At 50.1% G+C, this 20,262-nt stretch overlaps 1 protein-coding gene across 1 annotated transcript in view; it reads left to right on the forward strand.

Moving 5' to 3' along the window:
* Fhad1 (forkhead associated phosphopeptide binding domain 1) overlaps positions 1-19,006 on the forward strand; it is a 123,133-nt gene extending 104,127 nt beyond the window's left edge. Inside the window, exons 27-34 of the mRNA XM_026781790.1 lie at positions 340-469; positions 1,032-1,159; positions 4,578-4,673; positions 5,096-5,316; positions 6,109-6,274; positions 10,750-10,818; positions 13,726-13,779; positions 18,541-19,006. Coding sequence (XP_026637591.1) covers positions 340-469; positions 1,032-1,159; positions 4,578-4,673; positions 5,096-5,316; positions 6,109-6,274; positions 10,750-10,818; positions 13,726-13,779; positions 18,541-18,651 — 975 coding nt within the window. The 3' untranslated portion in view covers positions 18,652-19,006. The remainder of the gene's footprint in view (positions 1-339; positions 470-1,031; positions 1,160-4,577; positions 4,674-5,095; positions 5,317-6,108; positions 6,275-10,749; positions 10,819-13,725; positions 13,780-18,540) is intronic.
* Positions 19,007-20,262: the final 1,256 nt, after the last annotated feature.

Genomic DNA, 20,262 nt, shown 5'->3' on the forward strand with positions numbered 1-20,262 from the left:
CATGCTTAATCTCAGACTCTGTCTCAAAAAAAAAAAAAAAAAAAGCAAAGCCACAGGCATGAAAGCATTAGAAGAAAAAATAAGGGCTGCAGAGACGGAGTCTGGGGGTTTTTATTCATAGTACCACTAAGCAGGAAGAGGAGTCAGAAACCCTCCCACACGGGATTTGATATTTGCGATGAAAAATGTAAATCCCTTCCCTGCCGAAGCTCTCATGGCATTTTCCAGAAGTGCTGAGTGGCAGGGTTCCCACTGAACAGGAATTGTTCACGTCCCCGGGAATCTGAGGGAAATACCTGGACCCTTATGGAGCTGCTGTCTGTGCCACCCTGTCTCCAGGAACAGTTCTTCAGTGACCTGGGGGCCAAGTGCAAAGGGTCTCGACACGAGGAAGTCATCCAGCGGCAGAGAAAGGCCTTGTCGGAACTCCGGATACGAATCAAAGAACTGGAGAAGGCCAACTCCTCCAGTAAGTTCTCTGCTCCTTAGTCCCAGCCTGGGGGCCCCCAGAGCCTGGATTACACTAACAGAGATGGGCCCGGCCCCGCCTCAGAGTCAAGTGCAGGCCCTGATGTTAAATAAATAGGACACGAAAAGCTCACTGTCGTCCTCCTCCTTATTTCACTGTGGCCGGGTGGGAACTTTGTCATAGTCTAAAGCTACCTGAATTTGAGCCCCGGGGTGCCTCTTAGATGCCTCATTCAGAAAGGCTGGCGTTGGCTCCGACTGGGCAGCTGGTGGCCAAGCAAGGCACTGAGCACCGGGTGTCCCAGTACAAATCCCATCCTCATCTCTGCACCTGAAAGGCCTTAGGTGACGTTCACCTCTGCAGTGACAGCTTGGGGGCCAAAGCCTCATACTCAGTGTGTGGCCTTGGGCAAATCATTTAATTTCTCTAGGCCTTGGTTTCCTTATCTGCCAGAGAGGTCGTGAGGATTAAGAACGGTCCTGTGGTGAGTTGTCCCGTAAGCCATAGCTACAGCGATGCTATGAAATGATGCCTTCCTAAGTCTAAATCATTTCTTTTGTAGATCATAAGGACCATGCGAATGAATCGTTCCTAGAACTAAAGACTCTGAGAATGGAAAAAAATGTACAGAAAATACTATTAGACCCAAAGCCCGACTTGACAACTCTCTCAAGAATAGAGATCCGATCGGTAACCAAAAATCGTTTATCTCTGCAGTGACTGACACAAGAGGGTGGGCATTAGGGCTGATGTGAGCTGAGCTGCAAGCCAGTGTGTTGGAGGTTCGGGGCCAGGGCCTCCCTGATAAGCAGGTGTCTGTCTGCACACACCCGCCAGTGAGTTTCTGGATAGTGGCGCAGACAGTGGCCTCCATCTGCACGGTACAGTCTGTCACAGCTTTGACTCTGAGCCACACTGGTCACTGAAGCACAAAGGACTCCTCCTTTTCCCATGAGATGTGACATCCTGCGGAAAATGTCCAACAGGCTGATTCAGGAGACTATGCCGTGAGTTTGTCAAAGTCTGCTGTTCCCTGGAACCCGAAGGCATGAACACATACAAGCAGAAGGACACTGGGGTGGGAGAGCCAGAGAGTCCTGTGATGGGGTCCAGACTGCATGCTGTGTGTCCCCCAGCAAGGCTTTGACGAAACCCTGAAAGGAGAGCCAGGTGCAGCAACACACACCTGTAGTCCTGGGACTCGGGAGTCCAGGCAGGAATATCAGGGGTACAGGTCGCGCTTGATGACATGCTAAATTTTAGGTCTACCAAGGCTACTTATGACCATCTCAACAACAACAAAAATCAAGGTAACTCTACGGATGCTTTGGCCAGAGCCTGACTCAGAATTTATACTACATAATAGGTAGCTGTTATTGCTAAATGCTATCCAAGGAAGGAGTGGGACCTTAGATAACAAGATTCTCAGGAGTGATTGTGACATTAAAAGTGACCTTACAACCTAAAGGATGTTAGACTAAGTAGCTGATGGACACATGACAATGGACAGCTCAGGTCAGTGTGTCAATCGCAGGACCCACCGACGACATACTGGCTGACACACTAAGAATAAGACATGTGGAAGCTTCTAAAATGAACACCAGAGTTGTCCTATCTGAACCAATATTCTATCTAACTATCTTTCTGGGCATTTACCAGCATTGGATGTGAATGCATTTGAAGTGAGCTAGTTTTCTTAATAAAAATCGCACACCCCGTCTCCAGGGTTGGGTATGGAGGGACAGCTTCCAGATGGCAGGTCAGCTAGATCTCATGCCTGACTCTGCTTCCCAGACAGGCCAGTCCCCTTGAGGATGACCCTCTACTGCCAGTACACAGCAGGGGACCTCCCAACTCTGCTTTTCAAAGCCCTGATCCTCCAAGGTTGGAAGCTATTCGAATTCTAAGAGGAGTAGGAAGGAAGGAAAGCCCGTAAGGATGGAGCGCTTGCTGTGTGCTGAGCGTGAGCTGCGCCCTTCAGATGCTCAGCGAATCCTCGCAGCAGCTGGGCTGTCGCATTTCCACTGTCCCTATGTTGCAGATGAAGAATTAAGGTTTCAGAAGCCAAGTGCCTCATCCAAGGTCACAGAGATACAGAAGGATGGAGCCTGTACTCTGTCCCTGGCTGTCTGGCGTCTGCAGAGAAGGATGAAAAGGGGGCGGGTCCCAGAGAGGGGTGGAGAGGACTCTGCTCGGTTTACTGTCATCTTCAAAGCCGTGAGGGCTGGGGAGATGGCTCAATGGGTAAGAGCATTTGCTCTTCAAACATGAGGATCTGAGTTCAAATCCCCAGTGTCCATGGAAAGAGCGGGGCGCACCCACACACCCACCTCTAACTCCAACATTATGGGAGATGGAGACAGGGGGATCGCTGAGTCTTGCCAGCCTAGCTCCAGGTTCAGTGAGGGACCCTGTCTCAAGGGAATAAGGCAGAGAGTGACAGAGCAGGACACCCAACCTCCTCTGGCCTCCACACACACACATGGGTTATACACACCTGGACATACATACATCATTCATGTGTTCACACATACACACACCAGATGCATGTGCACAACACACACACACACACACAATCTTTTCTTATTTCAATATATCACCATTTCTCCTCTTATCAATTGTCAAGCCACAGTTACCACTGTCAAGCCTTTCTGGTTTTATGGTCAGGGTCTTCTTGGGTGCTCTTTTGATCTCCAGGGGTCACTTGGCAGCACCTGCAGATGCTAAGGACCAACTAAGATGCCCGTGATGTGCCTACTGAAGGCTAGGGTCCACTTGGGTCCTGACGAGGTGTGTGTGTCACAGTTGCGCAAGGCTCTCTGATTCTCTGCCTGGCCTGGTTTCTGTCCCATGCTTCCAGTTGGAGCTCCCAGAGGCCAGCTGGCTGATGCAGAGCATAGCAAGATCTTACACAGCTGGATGACCCGGCCCACATCATCTCAGGAAATAGTCCAAGGGAGCCTCACCCACCCAGAGAACACTGGGGCCACACCTTCTGAAGGACTCGCTTCTGTCCTGTGAAAATGAGGTTCCTCTAACAAAAGAAGAACACATTGTTCCTATGTAGCCGTCATTCATCCCTTAGGCACATCTTGTGCCACTGTGTGACCAGTGACTGCCATGCTAGGCACAGGAGTTGGGTACACACAGACGGCAGCATGGTCCCCATTCTATGGAGCATGTCGCTTTGGCCAGGGCTTCTCAACACTGACACAATATTTGGGTCAAGGGCTGGGATACTTTAATTGGTAAAGTAATTGCCACACAAATATGGTGACTTGCGTCTGATCCCCAGAACCCACATTAAAAAGGGGGGAGCATGGTGGTGCATACCTTTAATCCCAGCACTTGCGAGGCAGAGGCAGGCAGACCTCTGTGAGTTCGAGGCCAGGCTGGTCTACAGAGTGAGTCCAGACTAGCCAGAGGTACACAGTGAAACCCTGTCTCGAAAGGAAAAGAAAAGAAAAGAAAAGAAAAGAAAAGAAAAGAAAAGAAAAGAAAAGAAAAGAGCAGAGCTGAGCACTGTAGTGTGCTCTTGAAATCCCAGTGCTAGGGAAGTGAAGACCGAAGGATTTCTGGGGATCAACAAGCCTCAGGACCTGGTGAGAGACACTGTATCAAAGAACAAGATAGAGGACAGACAGCTCCTGAGAAATGGCACGTGAGGTTGGCCACTGGCCTCCGTCTCCACACACTCCATATCTAGGGTCAGATGACTCCAAGCTAGTTTGACAGGGGGCTGTCTGGTTCAGTGGCAACCTCATCATCCTCCCTTTGGGTGCCAGTAACACTTGCCCTCTTCCGATGAGCCCAGACATCACTAACAACCCAGAAAAAGTGGGGTGCAAGCTTAACCCTGCTAAGAGACACTGTTCTAGAGTGGGTGGAAACTTAACCCGGCTGAGAGACGCTGTTCTAGAGGAAAGACATCAGAGGAGAAACTGGCAGACATATAGCAAAGCCAATGACCAATAATTCCATCTAGATGGTCAGGAATAGAGATAAGAAACCTGTGGAACCCCTCTTCCACAATCACACAGGGTCCTAGCTTCCTCATGGCTGACACCAACAGACCGCCAAGGGCGTGCTCATTTCTCTTTCATTTCAGCCTCAGAATGGCCTTTTCAGCTCAACCTCCAACTTGGCTGTTGAGAAGTCAATGAAAACAGATGCTGCAGAAGCCTTAGAACTCAGCGAGAAGCTGGTGTGTGCACGCGCCGTCCCTTCCCTTCCCTTCCTTTCTGCCCAGCACTGGTCCCCACATGTCATCACCATTAACCACAGGGCTGTTTACTAAGTATTAACCTCTGAGTCTTATTGAGCCATTCTAATAACTCAGCCAGACCCGGCTGCTATCCAGCATGGGTCAGGAATCAACACATAGGCCAATTCCTTGAAAGCTCCGTCATTAGAACGAGTGTTAAAGTCTGTTGCCAATCTCCACCCATTCCGGAAAGGACTTATTGTACATGGCTGTGGGGGACATGAAAGACCTGACTGCAGTCACTTCGACATACTGGTTTGCTTCCTCCAGCTGCAAAGAATGCGCTAGAGTCAACGCCAGCCTCCCGATGGCCTCCAGGCAGCCCCTAGCGCTGCCCTCACCAGCACCCCATCTCCTTGCAGTACATGGACATGAGCAAGACGCTTGGCAGCCTGATGAACATCAAGGACATGTCCGGCCACGTGAACTTGAAACACGTCTCACCCAAAGAGCGTGAGAGGATCAACCACCTCCGGCAGAAGGACCTGGACCTGGTGTTTGATAAGATCACTCAGCTCAAGAACCGGCTTCAGAGGAAAGAGGAACTCCTGCTAGGATGCGAGCGGGAACTGGAGCAGCTCAGGTACCGCCACTGCCTGTGGTCCCTGCCTGGGCTGGGACAAGTCAGAGGCCGGGATGCAGATTAAGGAAAAACACCAGTTGGGGGACATGACCTCCTGAAGCCTAGCAGGCGTTAAGCCCTGAGTTCCATCCCAGTGCATAAAACTTGGCACAGAGTCTGTTCACATCTATAATCCCAGCACTCAGGAGGTAGAGGCAGGAAGATCAGGAGTTCAAGGCCATCTTTTGCTACACAGAAAGTTCAAAGCAAACCTGGGTAGCATGCAACCCTGTCTCACGATAATATAAGGTTTGAGATGGTTCTATAGGCAAAAGCACTTGTCCCACAATGGCAAGGAACTGAGTTTGAATCCCCAGGATCCATATACGAACAGTAGCAGGGGTGTCTACAGTTCTATTGTTCCTGTGGGAAGGTGGGAGGCAGAAATGGGGTTCATTGTTCTGGCATACAAAACAGAAAAGCAGCAGAGAGATCCTGCCTTCAACAAGACAAGGGTTTTATACCTGAGTTTATCCTCCGGCTTCCACACATGCGTGCTCACATTCACACACACTTGAACCTTGATTTCACTCAGACTTGCAGGTCCCCACCGGCACCCTAGAGCACTGGAAAGGCCTGCCATCTTGAGTCATTCAATGCTGTCCATGTCCAGTGTGTTCTGCACTCTCGTCCCCAAGTCTTTGTCATGATCTCAGAAGTCAGCTCCATATGGAAGGATCTAGAGAGGCTGGGGCCTTGATAGCGAGTGGGGACGCTAAGGGGAAACGGCACTCTGTCTGTCCATGCACCCAGGCAGAGCAAAGTGTCCATCCAGATGTACCAGGCGCAGGTGGCAAAGCTGGAGGATGACATCTACAAAGAAGCCGAGGAGAAGGCGCTGCTGAAGGAGGCCCTGGAGCGCACAGAACAGCAGCTGTACCAGGAGAGGAGGCTCAACAGGGCCTTCAGGCAGCAGAAGGTGAGCCTTTTGGCCCCTTAGAAAGGACAGCTGGGAGTGGGGGGGGCACACACCTGAGGATCTCTGTGAGTTCAAGGCCAGCCTGGTCTACAGAGTGAGTTCCAGGACAGTCGGGGCTACACAGAAAACTCCACCTCAAAAAGAAAAAGGAAATGCTAGAACAATCCCAGGAAGACCCCTACAGTGCAGAAGGTGGCAGAATAGCTTTTCTGGCCAACAAGCCTAGTTGGGCTCAGCACTCTGCTCTCCAGCACCTGCTTTAAGATGTTAAGCAGGTTCTTAACCTCGCCGGTTAACAGCGTCTGTTGGTGCTGTTTCTAACTGCATCTGTTTATTTCACTGTCTGTGCATGGGCGTGCACGTGCTACAGTGCACGCGTGGGTGTCAGAAGACAATTTCAGCAGCCAGTTCTTTCCTTCTACCCTGTGGGTCCCAAGGATCAAACTCAGGTTGTCGGGCTTGGCAGTAGACACCTTCACCCTCTGAGCCACCGCGGCAGCCCCCTCAGCTCTTGCTAGGACAGAACAGACCTCAGGCTCGGATCAGACTAACAAGGAAATTAACCACAGCCACCATCTCTTCATGATGGGTCAGGCCCACGGCTCCATCTCCACTTTACAGCCGTGGCCATATACTAGCGTCATCAAAGGGCCTTCCCAGTGAGGGCCATGGCCCTGATTTTTTTTTTTTTCCAGATGAAGAAATGGTGCCTCAGTGGGTTGAGAGACCAGGGCTGGGGATGGGACGTAGCTCGGTTGGTTGAGTGCTTGCCGAGCATTCATTCCCAAAGCCCTGGGTCAGATCCCCGGCACTGCATAAACCCACTGCATAAACCCGGTGTGGTGATGCCTGCCTGTGAGCCCAGACTCAGGAGGAGAGACAGGAGGGTTAAGAGTACATAGCCAGCCAGCCCAGACTCAGGAGGAGAAAGAGACAGGAGGGTTAAGAGTGCATAGCCATGTTTGGGGCCCACCTGAGCCACATGAGATGAGCCCCTGTCTAAAAGAATAAGAAAAAAACAGTAAAAACAGAGGGTTGAGAGGTTGGCCCGGGTTCACACAGTGGCTGGTAAATAGGGCTGCACCATGGCCCCAGGCGTCTCCCCTGATTCCTGTACTGTATGCTGGGCTCTCCCTCCAGGATTCCCTTGTAATGATTATCTTTTTCAACTTTGGAGCTGCATGTTTATGTGTGGGTGCACGTGTGTGTACACACTCACATATGTATGTATATGTACATATATATATGAGTGTTTACATGTATATGACTGTGTGCAAGTATGCAAATATTCATGACAATGGACATACTTGTATATGTGTAACTACAACAGTGTATGCGTCTGTGTTGGCATAGACACACACATGACTCTTCTGTGTATGTCAACATGCATGTGACACTGTGGGGCAGGGGTGAGCTCTGAGGAGGCCAGGACATCAAAAGAAGATGCCCCTCCCCATCCAGGAAGCTTTACTGGGGGCAGGGGCAGAGTCACTGGAGAAGCCCAGCCCTGCCCAGCAGAGAAAGCAGCCCCAAACACTGCTTGCACACTCATCCTTTTGAATTAAAGATTACAAGCCTCCACATGTGTGTGCCAGGGGCTACCCTAGGCAGATCACAGGGGCCTTTGGCACTGAGCCATGCCAGGACAGTTGAAGCAATGACAAGAGGCTGAACTTGCCAGGGTGCCCACTTCTTCCCAAGGTGCCCCCTGAGACTTGGCAGCCCAGGTCCTTGAGATCAGACTCAAAACCACATAACAGGACCTCAGAGGGCCCCCCAGTAGCCCATTGTGGTGTGCTGGCTGAAAAATCTAAGAACTTGAAGATTTGCATAATCAGTGTCTCATGCATTATTCATGAGCCGCCTCCTTCACACACAATGCGGCAGCCCAGCCCGTTGGCACCAGACATCCTGCGTGGGTGACCTGAACCGGTCCAGTTGAACCTGCAGCAGGGGTCCCCGCAGAGCTAGGGATGGAACCTTGCAAATTCTCGGGCTTTACAGTCTGGAGAGAGAGAGATGGAGCTGCAGCACGGCCACGTCGAGCTGATAAACGTCACGCTCCACCCGAGGTCACGTGATGCCTGCTGCTGGGCGCGCGCTTACTCCATCCTGCACCTGCTGCATTCCGCAGCTTGCAAGGGGCTCAGCCTGGGGCGGCAGGCTCAGAGGAGAACCGAGACTGACAAAGGGCCGCAATGCTAGGCAGCCCAGCAACAGAACAGAACCCCCACCACGCCCTCAGCCTCACGGGCCCCTGTGACCTGTACACTCCCCTGATTGCCAGGGTGGTGGGGATGTCACTCTAGAGCTCTGCTTGTCATAACAGGCCTGTGACTCTATATATTGTCAGAGACTCTTGTTTGCTAAGGGAAAAGAAATTCGAAGTCATCTGTCCATCCTAGGAGCGTATTTTCACTCAGGAGGCAGGGCAGGTGTTCCCTGGGAGTCTGAGGGCGCCTGGTGAAAGCCTGTTTTTAAGGGAAGGGGTCTTAAAGGAAAATCAATACTTTAAGAAAAATTTTACATCTAATTTTTTCTCAAGGAGGCTTAACATTTTTCAAAGTCTCCTTCGTAATATCATAAAGATGGACTGGTTGGGCCCGAGGGAGGAAAACTTCCCGTCTGGAGCTTCAGAACCACGCTGCTCCAAAACAGACAGACAGACAGACACATACACCACACACACACAGATACACAGACACAGAGACATACACATGCATAGACACACACCACACACACACACATGTACATGCATACACCAGTGTATTTTTAAAACACCCTTTTTTTCTTTTCTTGACTTTTCATTGATGTATAGGCCTTGCACATGGCACCGGGTTACATGAGGACACTCTCCTGCACATATATACTATACATTATGCACGCACACTCTCTCCCATAATTCCTCTTCTCAATCCCACAAGCCCCTTGGTCCCCACACATGTTTGGTCCTACTCTCGTGTCATATAAACATACTCAATTTTATAATCTGTGTCTACAGAAAGCCCGGGAGGCACACATGAGGGACAGCGCATTCACTGTTTGTCTTTCTGAGGGGGGCTTGACTGTCTGTAAACTAACACCTTCAACTGTGCGATGAAACACTAAGAAAACCCCCATCTTGGATACACACACAGCCTGGGACCTCAGAGCTCTCTCTGTGGGACAATCGGACCGTGGCAATGCCCCTGGCTGTGCTCAGTCCTGTTCCGTTTCCATATTCCCGGATAAGGCGCCGGTCTCAGAATGAAGAGGTCAACTTTGGAGTCAAACCATAGGGTCTGTGCCACCTCTGAGACCTAGTGACCAGTAGGTGACCATCCCACGTCTCTGGCTTCTCAACTACGGCAGCGGCAAACAGGACCCACTTTACAGGAGAGTGGGGAAGGGTATATGGCAGAATGCCGGCAGCACCCCAGAAAACTCAGACCTACAGGGAGAGAAAGGCAACTCCAGACGGTTGGGGCTGGTTCTGCCCCCTGCACAGCTGAGAGCCCAGCAAACCCCAAGGCTTTTCCTGCTCCCGTAGGACTGGCAGCCCTATTGTAAAGCAGTCTTTTCTAGTTGGTGAATGCAGCTGGGGCCTCAGCCAAGAAAGAGCAGATACTTTCCGTGAATGGCTCAGATGGGAATTTTCAATAGAAAGCTTTTGAACACCCGGGAGCTGCCCTCTGAGAAGCCTGTGAGCCCTTTCCCGGGCTTTGTCAGGCCTGGAAATGTGAGAACAGCTGCTATCAGTGGCTGCTTTAGCCACGGGAGAAAACTTCACTCTTTTCCAGGCTGCAGCCTGACAAATCCCAGCCCAGGGGGCTCGGGCGCTGCTGTTAGGAGCAGTTTCAGCTAGGCCAGAGCCCCAAGCCCCTCCCATGTCTTCAGGATGAGAATATAAACAGGGCACGGCTCACGGGATTCAACTCAACCAGAGTGCGGGCATAAAGCCTGAGCAGGTGGGATGTCCACTGATACCTTTGGTCACTGCCATCATCCTTATTCCGTTTAATTAATTCACTTCTTTCTAAGATCAACGTGGGCCCAGAAATGGTCCAGATCCTCTCTGCCTCTGTCCCACTGTGGCCAAAAAGTAGAAACCAGTAGACGTTGGACAGGCGAGGTTGGCTTGTTAAATAAAGGCTCTCTTGAGTTATTCTCTAACCGCCACATGAGCTCATGGCTCACACAGACACTAAATAAATAAACAAATTAAATTTTTTAAAAAAATGAAACAAGTCAGTAAGTATATTGGATGGGAATGGATTGAGAGCCAGAGGATGGAGGCCGGAACATAAGATGCAGATACGTGGTATGGAGGATGGAGGGAAAGTGCTGAAGAAAGAAAGGGTTCCACCCTCCCACGTGCCTCTTCTGAAAGCGTTGGGCCGTGAAACATAGCATCTCCCAGAAGCCCTCGTAGGTATACCCCAGGTTGGAACAGGACAGACTAAACGCTCTTTCCCTCACCTGATATTTTCACTCAGGATCGAGTCGAGGCTCAAGAGAAAAAAGAGGCATCCTGCTGCTGTCCCTTCAAAGACAATGAGAGGCAGGTACGAAGCAAAGCGGCGAGATTGGGCAGCCCCGGGCCCAGTGGCCTGTCCTGGCAAGGATGAAAGCCCCGCCGCAATGAACAGCAGCCCACCCTGCCCAGGGACACTGGCACCCCTCCCCGTCCTCCCTCCCAGCTTCACCCTGCCCACTGCCTACTGGCACTTTGGACAGAGGACCTAGGAGACAGGCAAGTGTCTAACCCAGGGTCCCGAAGTGTAAGAAAACTTTTGACTGATGGGACAAAACATCTTGGACACTGAATGACCTGGGGATTCGGAAACAAAGTCGTGAGAAAAGAAGAAAGGGAGAGAGTGGGGGTATCCCAGGACCTCCATCCTAAGGATGAAGGGCAAGGGGTACAAAGTGGGACCCAGGATGGAGATGAAAGTTCCCCACTATAGCAGCCCTCACACCTGCATCAACTTTCATCTCACTCCAGGCTTCCTGGCAGCCAGGAAGTGGAGATCCATCCCACTTGGTCCCCAGTTAATACAGGACACGAGCGGTTCCCAGTGTCCTCAGAACAAGGACCATCCAGCGTATTCCCCTGGAGCAGGGTCTCCTGTGACATAATGGACTACATCCCCAAGAGTAGTCTTGGTGAAAGCAACCCCGCATCCATGGAGTCACACCTGAGAGCAGCTCCTGATGTCCTCCCATCCCCCTGAGTCCAGCTCCCCGGCTCTGCCCTTCAGGGCGCGGCTGTCTGCCGGCTGGCCTTCATTCACAAATAGATTCCGGAGCAGTGAGCTAGGGTTCCTCAGAGTCCTTGGGTTCCATGGGAAGGATGACGACACCTCTGATCCCACATTAGCCAGAGTGGCTTCACTACATACATTTTCTATGCCACATACTCGTGGGAGTTGAATTGGGTAAAGGGTTCTGCTGCAGAAAGAGGAGAAAACAAGAAAACAGGGAAAGAGAAAGGTACCCAAACCAGGGCTGGGGGCTGCAGGTCAGTGGTAGAGTCCTTGCCTAGCATATGAAAAGCCCTGGGTTCCATCCCCAGTACTTTAAAAAAAAAAAAAAGATAGTAAGAAAAAGGAAAGTTTTAAATGGCCACTTTATAATACTGCAGACCCTAGATAGTGGTCATTGTCCAAGCCTAGGCCCCTTAAGCCAGGTTTGTGACATGCGTGTGTGCATATGCATTTGGGAGCATGCGTGCACATGTGCATGGGGGTGAGTGCGCGCATGTGTGTGCATGCATGCATGTATGTGTGTGTGTGCCTGTATGTGTGAATATGCGTGTATGTGTGCATGCGTGTGTGCCTGTGTGCGTGCATGCAAGTGTGTGTTCGTGTGTGTGTGTGTGTGTGTGTGTGTGTGTGTGTGTGTGTGTGTTGGGCCAAGATGTGCAGTTTCCTGCAGAGGCCAGAAGGCATGGAGTTAGAGTTTCAGGCAGTTGGTCCTAAGCCTCTAACAGGGACCCTGGGAACCAAACTCAAGTCCCCTAAAGAGCAGTCCGAGCTCCTAACAGCCATCTCTCCTGCCCCGACGTGATAAATATTGAACAACTGCAAGCTCAAGGCCCCCTAAGTACAAAATACCCAGAGGGCAGCTGCCAGCTAAATTCAGGCCTCAAAGAATTCCGGGGACAGCTGTTTGGGGAGTACGGAAGAGACTGACGCATTCACTCTGCCCGTCCCAGGAGACAGCCCCCACTCCCTCCCTCCGTGGGGCTTGGGGAGAGCCTGGTGGGGCTGCCAGAGTAGGAGGGGAAAGTAAACACGACAGCCAGTTACAGCTGAATTTCATGGCGGGGTTGTTCTTCTGCGGTGTTGGGGTAGAACCTAGGGCCGTTTGCGCGCTGGGAGCATGCAAACTACAGAGCCATGCCCTCTGCCTTTTGAACTCAGAAAACAACAACAACTAGTAATTTAGTCTATGTCCGTCCCGAACACTGAACAGGGGATATATGTTCTTAGCAATGTGCTTTCATTACGAAGCTGGAACTGACTTGGGCACGGTTTTCTCTGGCAGTCCACCAATGAGTATTGGTTGGACTCCAGCTTGGTGCCAAGGTGGGAGACCCAGAAGCAGCTGCCACCAACAGCTGCCAACAGGTGTGCTTCAGCTGGCTCGCGAGATGTATTTTGCTTTGCGGTTTGGGTGGTGGTGTTTTTTAGCTTCTCTGAGAAATGTGTGAAACAAGAACAGAAGCCCAAAAGTCCGTCCACCACCTCCTTCCCAGCTTCTTAGGAAGGACCCAGGCTCCTGGTCCATAGTTCACCCAATCTCTCTTCCTCTTGCTCCACCCAGAGCCCTAAAGGTGGCTATCTTTAGGGCGTTCAGAGCTTTCTGGGAACTCCCTGTCCCTAACAGTACCTTGGGCTTACTTGCTGACCAGGAGATCCCAGCTTACCCCTCCCTCTGGTACCCCTGAACCTCTGAAGGGTCTCTCTTCCCAGAATTACCCCACTTGGCTCTGGAAGACACCAGGGCCAACACTTCTGAATCTGAACAGCCTGCAGGACTGGGGTGGCAATGGCTTCCCCCGCAGGTGATCCCCAGAGAGCAGGGCAGTCACTGTGGTCTCCTTAGGCCTGTACCGTATGGCCCCCTGAGTCCTCTGTCCCACTGTGCTGCAAGGCCCTGCCACCAGCAGAAGAAGCTTTGCCCCCTGAAAAGGGTCTATGTTCTCTGGGAGAGCCCTCAGCCAGCCAGTCTCCTCCAAGGAAGAATCTAATCAGAGATCCCTAACCGACTACGCAGGAGCCCCTGTACTCCCAAAGCAGCACCACCCCTACTGCAAGCAAATGTGTCACTTCCTGCCCCCCTTCCAAAAAACAGGCCCAACATTCCAAACGAACAGCATCTTAAAATAGAGAGGAATCCATTCTCCCTGACGCAAAAGGCAATGCAAGTCTATACTAAATGCTGTCACTGTCTTTTTTGTGTTAAAGAGACGCATATTTGTAGAGGTGGTCAAGAGAAAGATGCAGAACTCCAATCTCCAGGTGAGCCAGAAAGAAAGGAACCGGTTAGCCTCAGCAGCACATGGCATCTCCCCACCTCTGGGGCGGGGGTTAACCTCACCCACAGAGGAAGGGTCTGAGGCTCAGAGACCGAAGTGTCTCCAGCCACACAGTTAATGAGGAGATATTGGGTATTCCGGGCCAGTAAACTTACCACAGTTCCGCTAAGCATTTCTCTCCAATTCCGAGAGAACACCACCTAAAATATTCTTTTTTAAGAGCTGAGAATCAAGACTTTGACATTTTCAATAGACCAAACCTTCGCAGTTGCGATCCAGCCCTTCCTGGAATTGCCCCAATCGGCACTCTGCCTTGCTGAAAGCAGAGGCGAGCTTGTGGAAGTCTGGGGAGAGACGCACTTCCTCTGTACGCGAAAGGGGAGGTAAATCTGTCCGAGATTCAGGGGTGCAAATGAAGGAGGCATAGCACCCCCCAGTATGGCCTGGCCTCAGTGCTCAAACACACACACACACACACACACACACACACACACACACACACGAGTATCACCCTTGACAGCCTGAAGAGTTCTCTTGAGCTTCAGGGACCTCGACTCATGCTAAACCAGGATTCGGAGCATCAGTGATGAAAAGCACTTTAAGACAAGCCAGTTTATAAAGCAGAATTGGAGATTTTCGTTTTTAATACAGAGAGTTTTGTGTAGGTTTCAGCACAAAGGTTAGGTCAGACATACTCAAGTGTGGGTGTGGCTCCTCAGGGAAGAGTCAAGGTTCGCCCTGTGCTTTCTGACCCTGCGCGCTTACCTGGTAAAGTTTCCTCCGGCATCTGTCTCTGGCCAGGATACATGGCTTTTCCTTGACTCTGCCTAGTATTTCCCAGCATTTAGTCTAGTTTTCCCACCTAGCTCTATTCTGTTAAGCCATTGGCATTTTTTTTTATTAACCAATGGCAATAAAACATATTCACAGCACACAGAGGGGAATCCCACATCACCCTCCCTTGCAGCCAATAGTCTTTTGTCATTGTTTGTGGGCTACATGCCAAAGTAGACATTTCTCTAGTTTTCTATGTTCTAAAACATCTCCTCAAGACCTGCTGATTGCCTAGGCTGGGCTACCACACTGCTGAGCGTGGGGTAGGAAGCATGAACACCAGGTTTCACCCTATGACAGATATGAGCTGAGAGCCTAGGATGTGGCAAATGAGGGCAGGTGTGGAGGTTAATCGTACATCCCCCAAAGGGGCAATGTCACCTCCAAGAGGGCAGACATAAATTCTTTATGTGTAAATCGCATACATGAAAACACACAAACACACATATGCACACACACATACCTGCACAGGTTGGGTAGCCATGATCTAAAGATCTAAAATACAAACTTTCTTAGCACTGACATGTGTATATATACATGTGCGCACATGCATAATACATATAAGCATACATGAATTCCATACATGACATTTTCATAGAGTTGAGAGAGCATAGGGAAAGATAGGCACAGTGTCAGCAAGGGGTGATAATGAATGAAGGGTTGACAAGGAAACCGGATCAGAACACTCACAAGCCTTCCTTGCTTAGCCTCGGAACTATTTTTTTTTGTTGTTAAGCTGATGCAAGGGCTAATAATTACCTTGGCCAAAGTGTTGGGAAGGCAAAGGTCAGCAGGCAGAGCTCCAGAGCCTCTTTCAAGGGGTCCAACCCAGTCAGAGGCCACAGAGGCATGTGGGGAGACGGCTAAGGCATCCGTGGCTGCTTGGGAACAGCTTGGCCTTGCGGTTGCCAGAAAAAGCCGACCCAGTGTGTAATTTCCACCTGGGCAGCACTGCTGCGGTCTGGGTTCTGTCCCTTAGGGTGTGGACTGGGATCCCATAGATGGCAGACTGAACACTGGGTGCTGTCTGTCTGGAGGCCATCTCGGGCTGGGCTCTGCCAGGGCTCTGCCCCTTCCTGTTGACATCAGCTGTTCCAAAGTTGGCAGCTATCTCCTCTGTGCAGGTCCGTGAGCACACCTGCCTTCTGCTGGCCCTTCCCTTGTCAAGCCAAATAGAAACCAAAAGTCCCTTTTTCCCCCACTCTTGGCAGACACGGAGGTGGCACCACTTGGACCTGGAACTCTATTTTTAATAAACATCTTTCTGGCTCTGGTGCCACAACAGGTTGGGGCAGTGGCATTTGGGAACCACCTGCAGGTGGCAGTTTTATTGAAACCCCCAGTGAAAGAAACATAAAGAACAGATCTTGGTTGCTGTCTGGTTGCTTCCTCCCTGGGTGTCAGGTCAATAGTGGCTGAGTGGCCTTCTGTACCGGCTTTTCTCTCCTGAATGAATCCTGAATGCAGGTTCTCAGAACATATTAAAGGGCCGGGTATAGTAGGCAGCACAGGTCTGTAATCCTAGCACTTGGAGGTAGAAGCAGGAGGATCAGGGATTCAAGGCTAGCCTGGGCTATCTACCATTTCAAGGCCAACATGGACTACATATTTTTGTGGGGGAAGGGGCCTCAATACAGGGTTTCTCAGTGTAATAGTCCTGGCTGTCCTGGAACTCGATTTGTAGACCAGGCTGGCCTTGAACTTACTGAGATCGACTTGCCTCTGCCTCCCAAGAGCTAGGATTACAGGTGTGCACCACCACTGCCTGGCAAAATCTTGTCTTAAGGAAACAAAACAAGGGCAGGAGAGTTGACTCCTTGGTTAAGAGCACTTGTTGCTCTGCAGATCATTGGGATTTGATTCCCAACCCCCACGTGGGGGCTCACAGTCATCTTAACTCTATCTTCAGGGCATCCAGCACCCTCTTCTGACCTTGTCAGGTATCAGGCATGCGTGTGGGGCACACACATCCTTACAAGCAAAACACTCACACGCATAAAACAATACAATTATTTAAAACAAAACAAACATATAAGGCTCCCATCTGCCGTTCATCTGGGCCTCCGGAGGGTAATTTCAAAGCTGTCCTAAAGCACAAAGGGATCAAGAGATAGCGTTCCTGTCAAGATGTTTCCAGAGACTGGAGAGACACCTCTGAATGTTAGGGTACTTAATACCAAGTTTAGTCCCCAGTACTCACAAGGTAGAGACAACAGACTCCTGCAGTTTGGACTCTGACTATATCCATGGCATGTACACATATGCAACACACACACACACATGCACACACATGTACATACACGCCTACACACCCAAACAAATAAAACGTAATTAAAAAAATAATAATAGGGGCTGGAGAGATGGCTCAGTGGTTAAGAGCATTGCCTGCTCTTCCAGAGGTCCTGAGTTCAATTCCCAGCAACCACATGGTGGCTCACAACCATCTGTAATGAGATCTGGTGCCCTCTTCTGGCCTGCAGGCATACACACAGACAGAATATTGTATACATGATAAATAAATAATTTTAAAATAATAATAATAATAATAAACCTTCCCAGGATGACTCCAAAGTCTCTGAGAAAGACAGGCCCCAAGCCTGGTCTCCGTCTGACAGAGATTGTCGGTGGGAAGTGGGGGGGGAGGTGTGGCATAGTGACAGCTGGAACTCACCATTACCAGCCAGCTCCCATTTGCCTTGGGGGTGTGTGTATACTAATGCCTGCAGTCATATATGAAGGAAACAGCAGGAAGCGTGCATCCTGCTAGATAGGAACTCAAAAGGCCAAGGTGTCCACAGAGCATTGAGGGTCGTGTGCAAGAGGGCTTCTGGGACTGTGGTGACCTACCCACAAATGGGGAGATGTGTAGGTGGAAACAGAGATGGGTGTCTCGTGAAAACCAAAGGAGAGGACCGGATGCTGTTTACACACACACACACACACACACACACACACACACACACACACACACACGTCTACTTGACTACAAACACGCACACTGCAGACCTCTTCCCAGTCACGTGACAGGAAGCGAGTGAACGTCAGCTAGAGTCTGTAAACCCTGATCCTTGGAGCCACCATCATCCAAAAAGCCTGGCTGAGACCTGGGAGCAGCATCAGGCTGTGGCTGCCATGGTGTCCCCTGCAGAGGGAGTAAGAAGGACTCAGAAAGGAGTGAGGGCCCCCTGAAGAGTCTGCCGGGTTCTCTTGTCAAGCCATCAGAGCCAGAGGGACACCTTCAGTCCTGTGACAGCTATGCTGGACACACCCCCACCCTAGGGGCAGCCCCCATCACACAGCTCCAATTTTCAAACACACGGCGTCCAGTACAGAGGGAAGGAAAGCAGTCCGCACGCTGCGAGCCACAAGGATGTACTCACGCATGAGGCTTATTTTGGGGAGCGTGGCAGTGTGCAATCATTGTACCCCCTTGTTCATATCTGTGGGCATACATATTTTACTTTGTTCCACAAACAAAAACTGCAGAAGGGTCTGGAATTGATGGCCCATCAGTTGAGAGCATGGGCTCGATTCCCAGCACCATGGCAGGAATCTCACACATGCCTAGAACTCCAGCTCCAGGGACAATCTGCTGCCTCTGGGCTCCTCAGGCACCTGTACATGTATGCATGTGCTCATAAACATATAGACTTACACTTAATTAAAAATGAGGCAAATTTAGCCAGGTGGTGGTGGCGCCTTTAATCCCAGCACTCGGGAGGCAGAGGCAGGTGGATCTCTGTGAGTTCGAGGCCAGCCTGGTCTACAAGAGCTAGCTCCAGGACAGGCTCCAAACCTACAGAGAAACCTTATCACAAAAATAAAATAAATTTTTAAAAAATGCATAGGCCATTTGGGGTTCTGACTGTATTGACAAATTTTGTGCTTTTATTCTTTTTGCTCATTGAAGGTTGGAAGCAAGAAAGTCACCCAGAAGACAGGCCAAGAAAAAGAGACGAAAAAGGAAGCGTGCAAGTCTAGCCAGAGTCTGTCGTTTGTTAAGTCGGGTGGAAAGAACTAGAAAACACACTGTCCCAGGGCTCATGTGATCCTGAGTGAGTCAGTCTGACTCTCCAGTAAGCCAGGGACTTTCAGAGCACGCTAAAGATGGCTGCTTGGTTGTTTGGCTTTCTAGATCAATATTTTGTACAGAATGTATTTTGGAGTGTGTGGAGAGAGGACTTTTTAAAAAATATCTATAAATGTATATACACTCAGGTATATAAAGAATATGCCTATAACCCAGACTCCTAGCCTTGTGGATACAGTTGTGTGCCAAGAAACCCAACTAGAGCCACAGGGCAAAGGGGAAGCTTAGAACACTTGACCACAGTATAATGAATTTATATCTGAGTTTATTATAATAAATTTAGAATGCCAATCAATTCCGTTGCTTCTGTAATCCTGATCAACATGTCTACGGCATTTTGCAGTTCTCAACACACTTCTGAATTAATCCTTTCCCCAAGCCCTTCGTTCCTCAACTTCACAGACCACGATGCCGAGCCCGGGAAGTTGGCTGGCCTGCCTACAGTCACTCAGTAAACACAGGAGCTGGGTTTGGAAGCCCGGTTTCTAATTTCCACATTGTCCATCCTGCTGAACTGAACGACCTTAGTTTTCCCAGTCTCTGGCTACAGGATAGACCTGTGACTCAGTCCCCAAAGAAGATGTATTCCATTTCCATGTGGTTCACGGAGACTCATTTCTCCTCTGGTGCCCTGCCTTCTGTCTACCCACCTGACCTCATCACTGTCATTCTCTCTTGGCCTTGTAGCCAGCCACACCTAGGTGGCGAAAGAGCCAAAAAAAGCACAAAAATAGATTGGTTTTGTTGTTGTTGTTGTTGTTGTTGTTGTTGTTTTATTTTTGAAAGCCACAATAAAAATATTTTCATATTTTATTCTAGTTTCATTCTGCTGCTATGATAAAATACCCAGATGAAAAGGAACTCAGGGAATGAAGGGGTTTGTTTCAACTCATTTTGCCAGTGTCAAGGCAGGAACTTCAAACAGCTAGTCACAGGATACCCACAGCAGAGAGACATGAGCATGTCTGCTCGCTTGCTTGAGCTCAGCTCAATTTCTCTACTGTCTTAGAGTTCAAGTACCCTTGCCTAGGGAATAGGGCCACCCACAGTGGGCTGGGTCTTCCCACGTCAGTTAACTTCACTAAGGCCACGCCCCATAACTACGCCAGCAGACCAAATCACAGTAGACAGTGCCTCCGTGACACTCTCTTCTCAGGCGACTCCAGGTAGGGTAAGTCGACAACGAAAGCTAACATCGTGTATTCTAAAACCAAACACAGTCTTCAAATTTGTTAAATACTTGGGGATTAGAGGGGAAACTCTTTATGTGGTATTCCACATCAGGTGTGTTCAAAATCAGAGAGAAAGGTGAACTTGACTTGATCCTGACGATGTTCCTGAAGGACTGGGGAGACGGCCCAGTGGGTAAGAGCACTGGCAGCTTTTTAGACGACCCAGGTTTAGTTCCCAGCACTAGTCAGACAGCTCACAGCCATCTGTAACTCCAGCTCCAAAAGATCTGACACCCTCTTCTGACCTCCACAGGCAACTGCTTACACATGGTGCACATAAGCACAAACACACACACACACACACACAAAT

The sequence above is a fragment of the Microtus ochrogaster genome, chromosome 10 (genome assembly GCF_000317375.1).
Source record: "Microtus ochrogaster isolate Prairie Vole_2 chromosome 10, MicOch1.0, whole genome shotgun sequence".
NCBI classification, from domain to species: Eukaryota; Metazoa; Chordata; class Mammalia; order Rodentia; family Cricetidae; genus Microtus; species Microtus ochrogaster.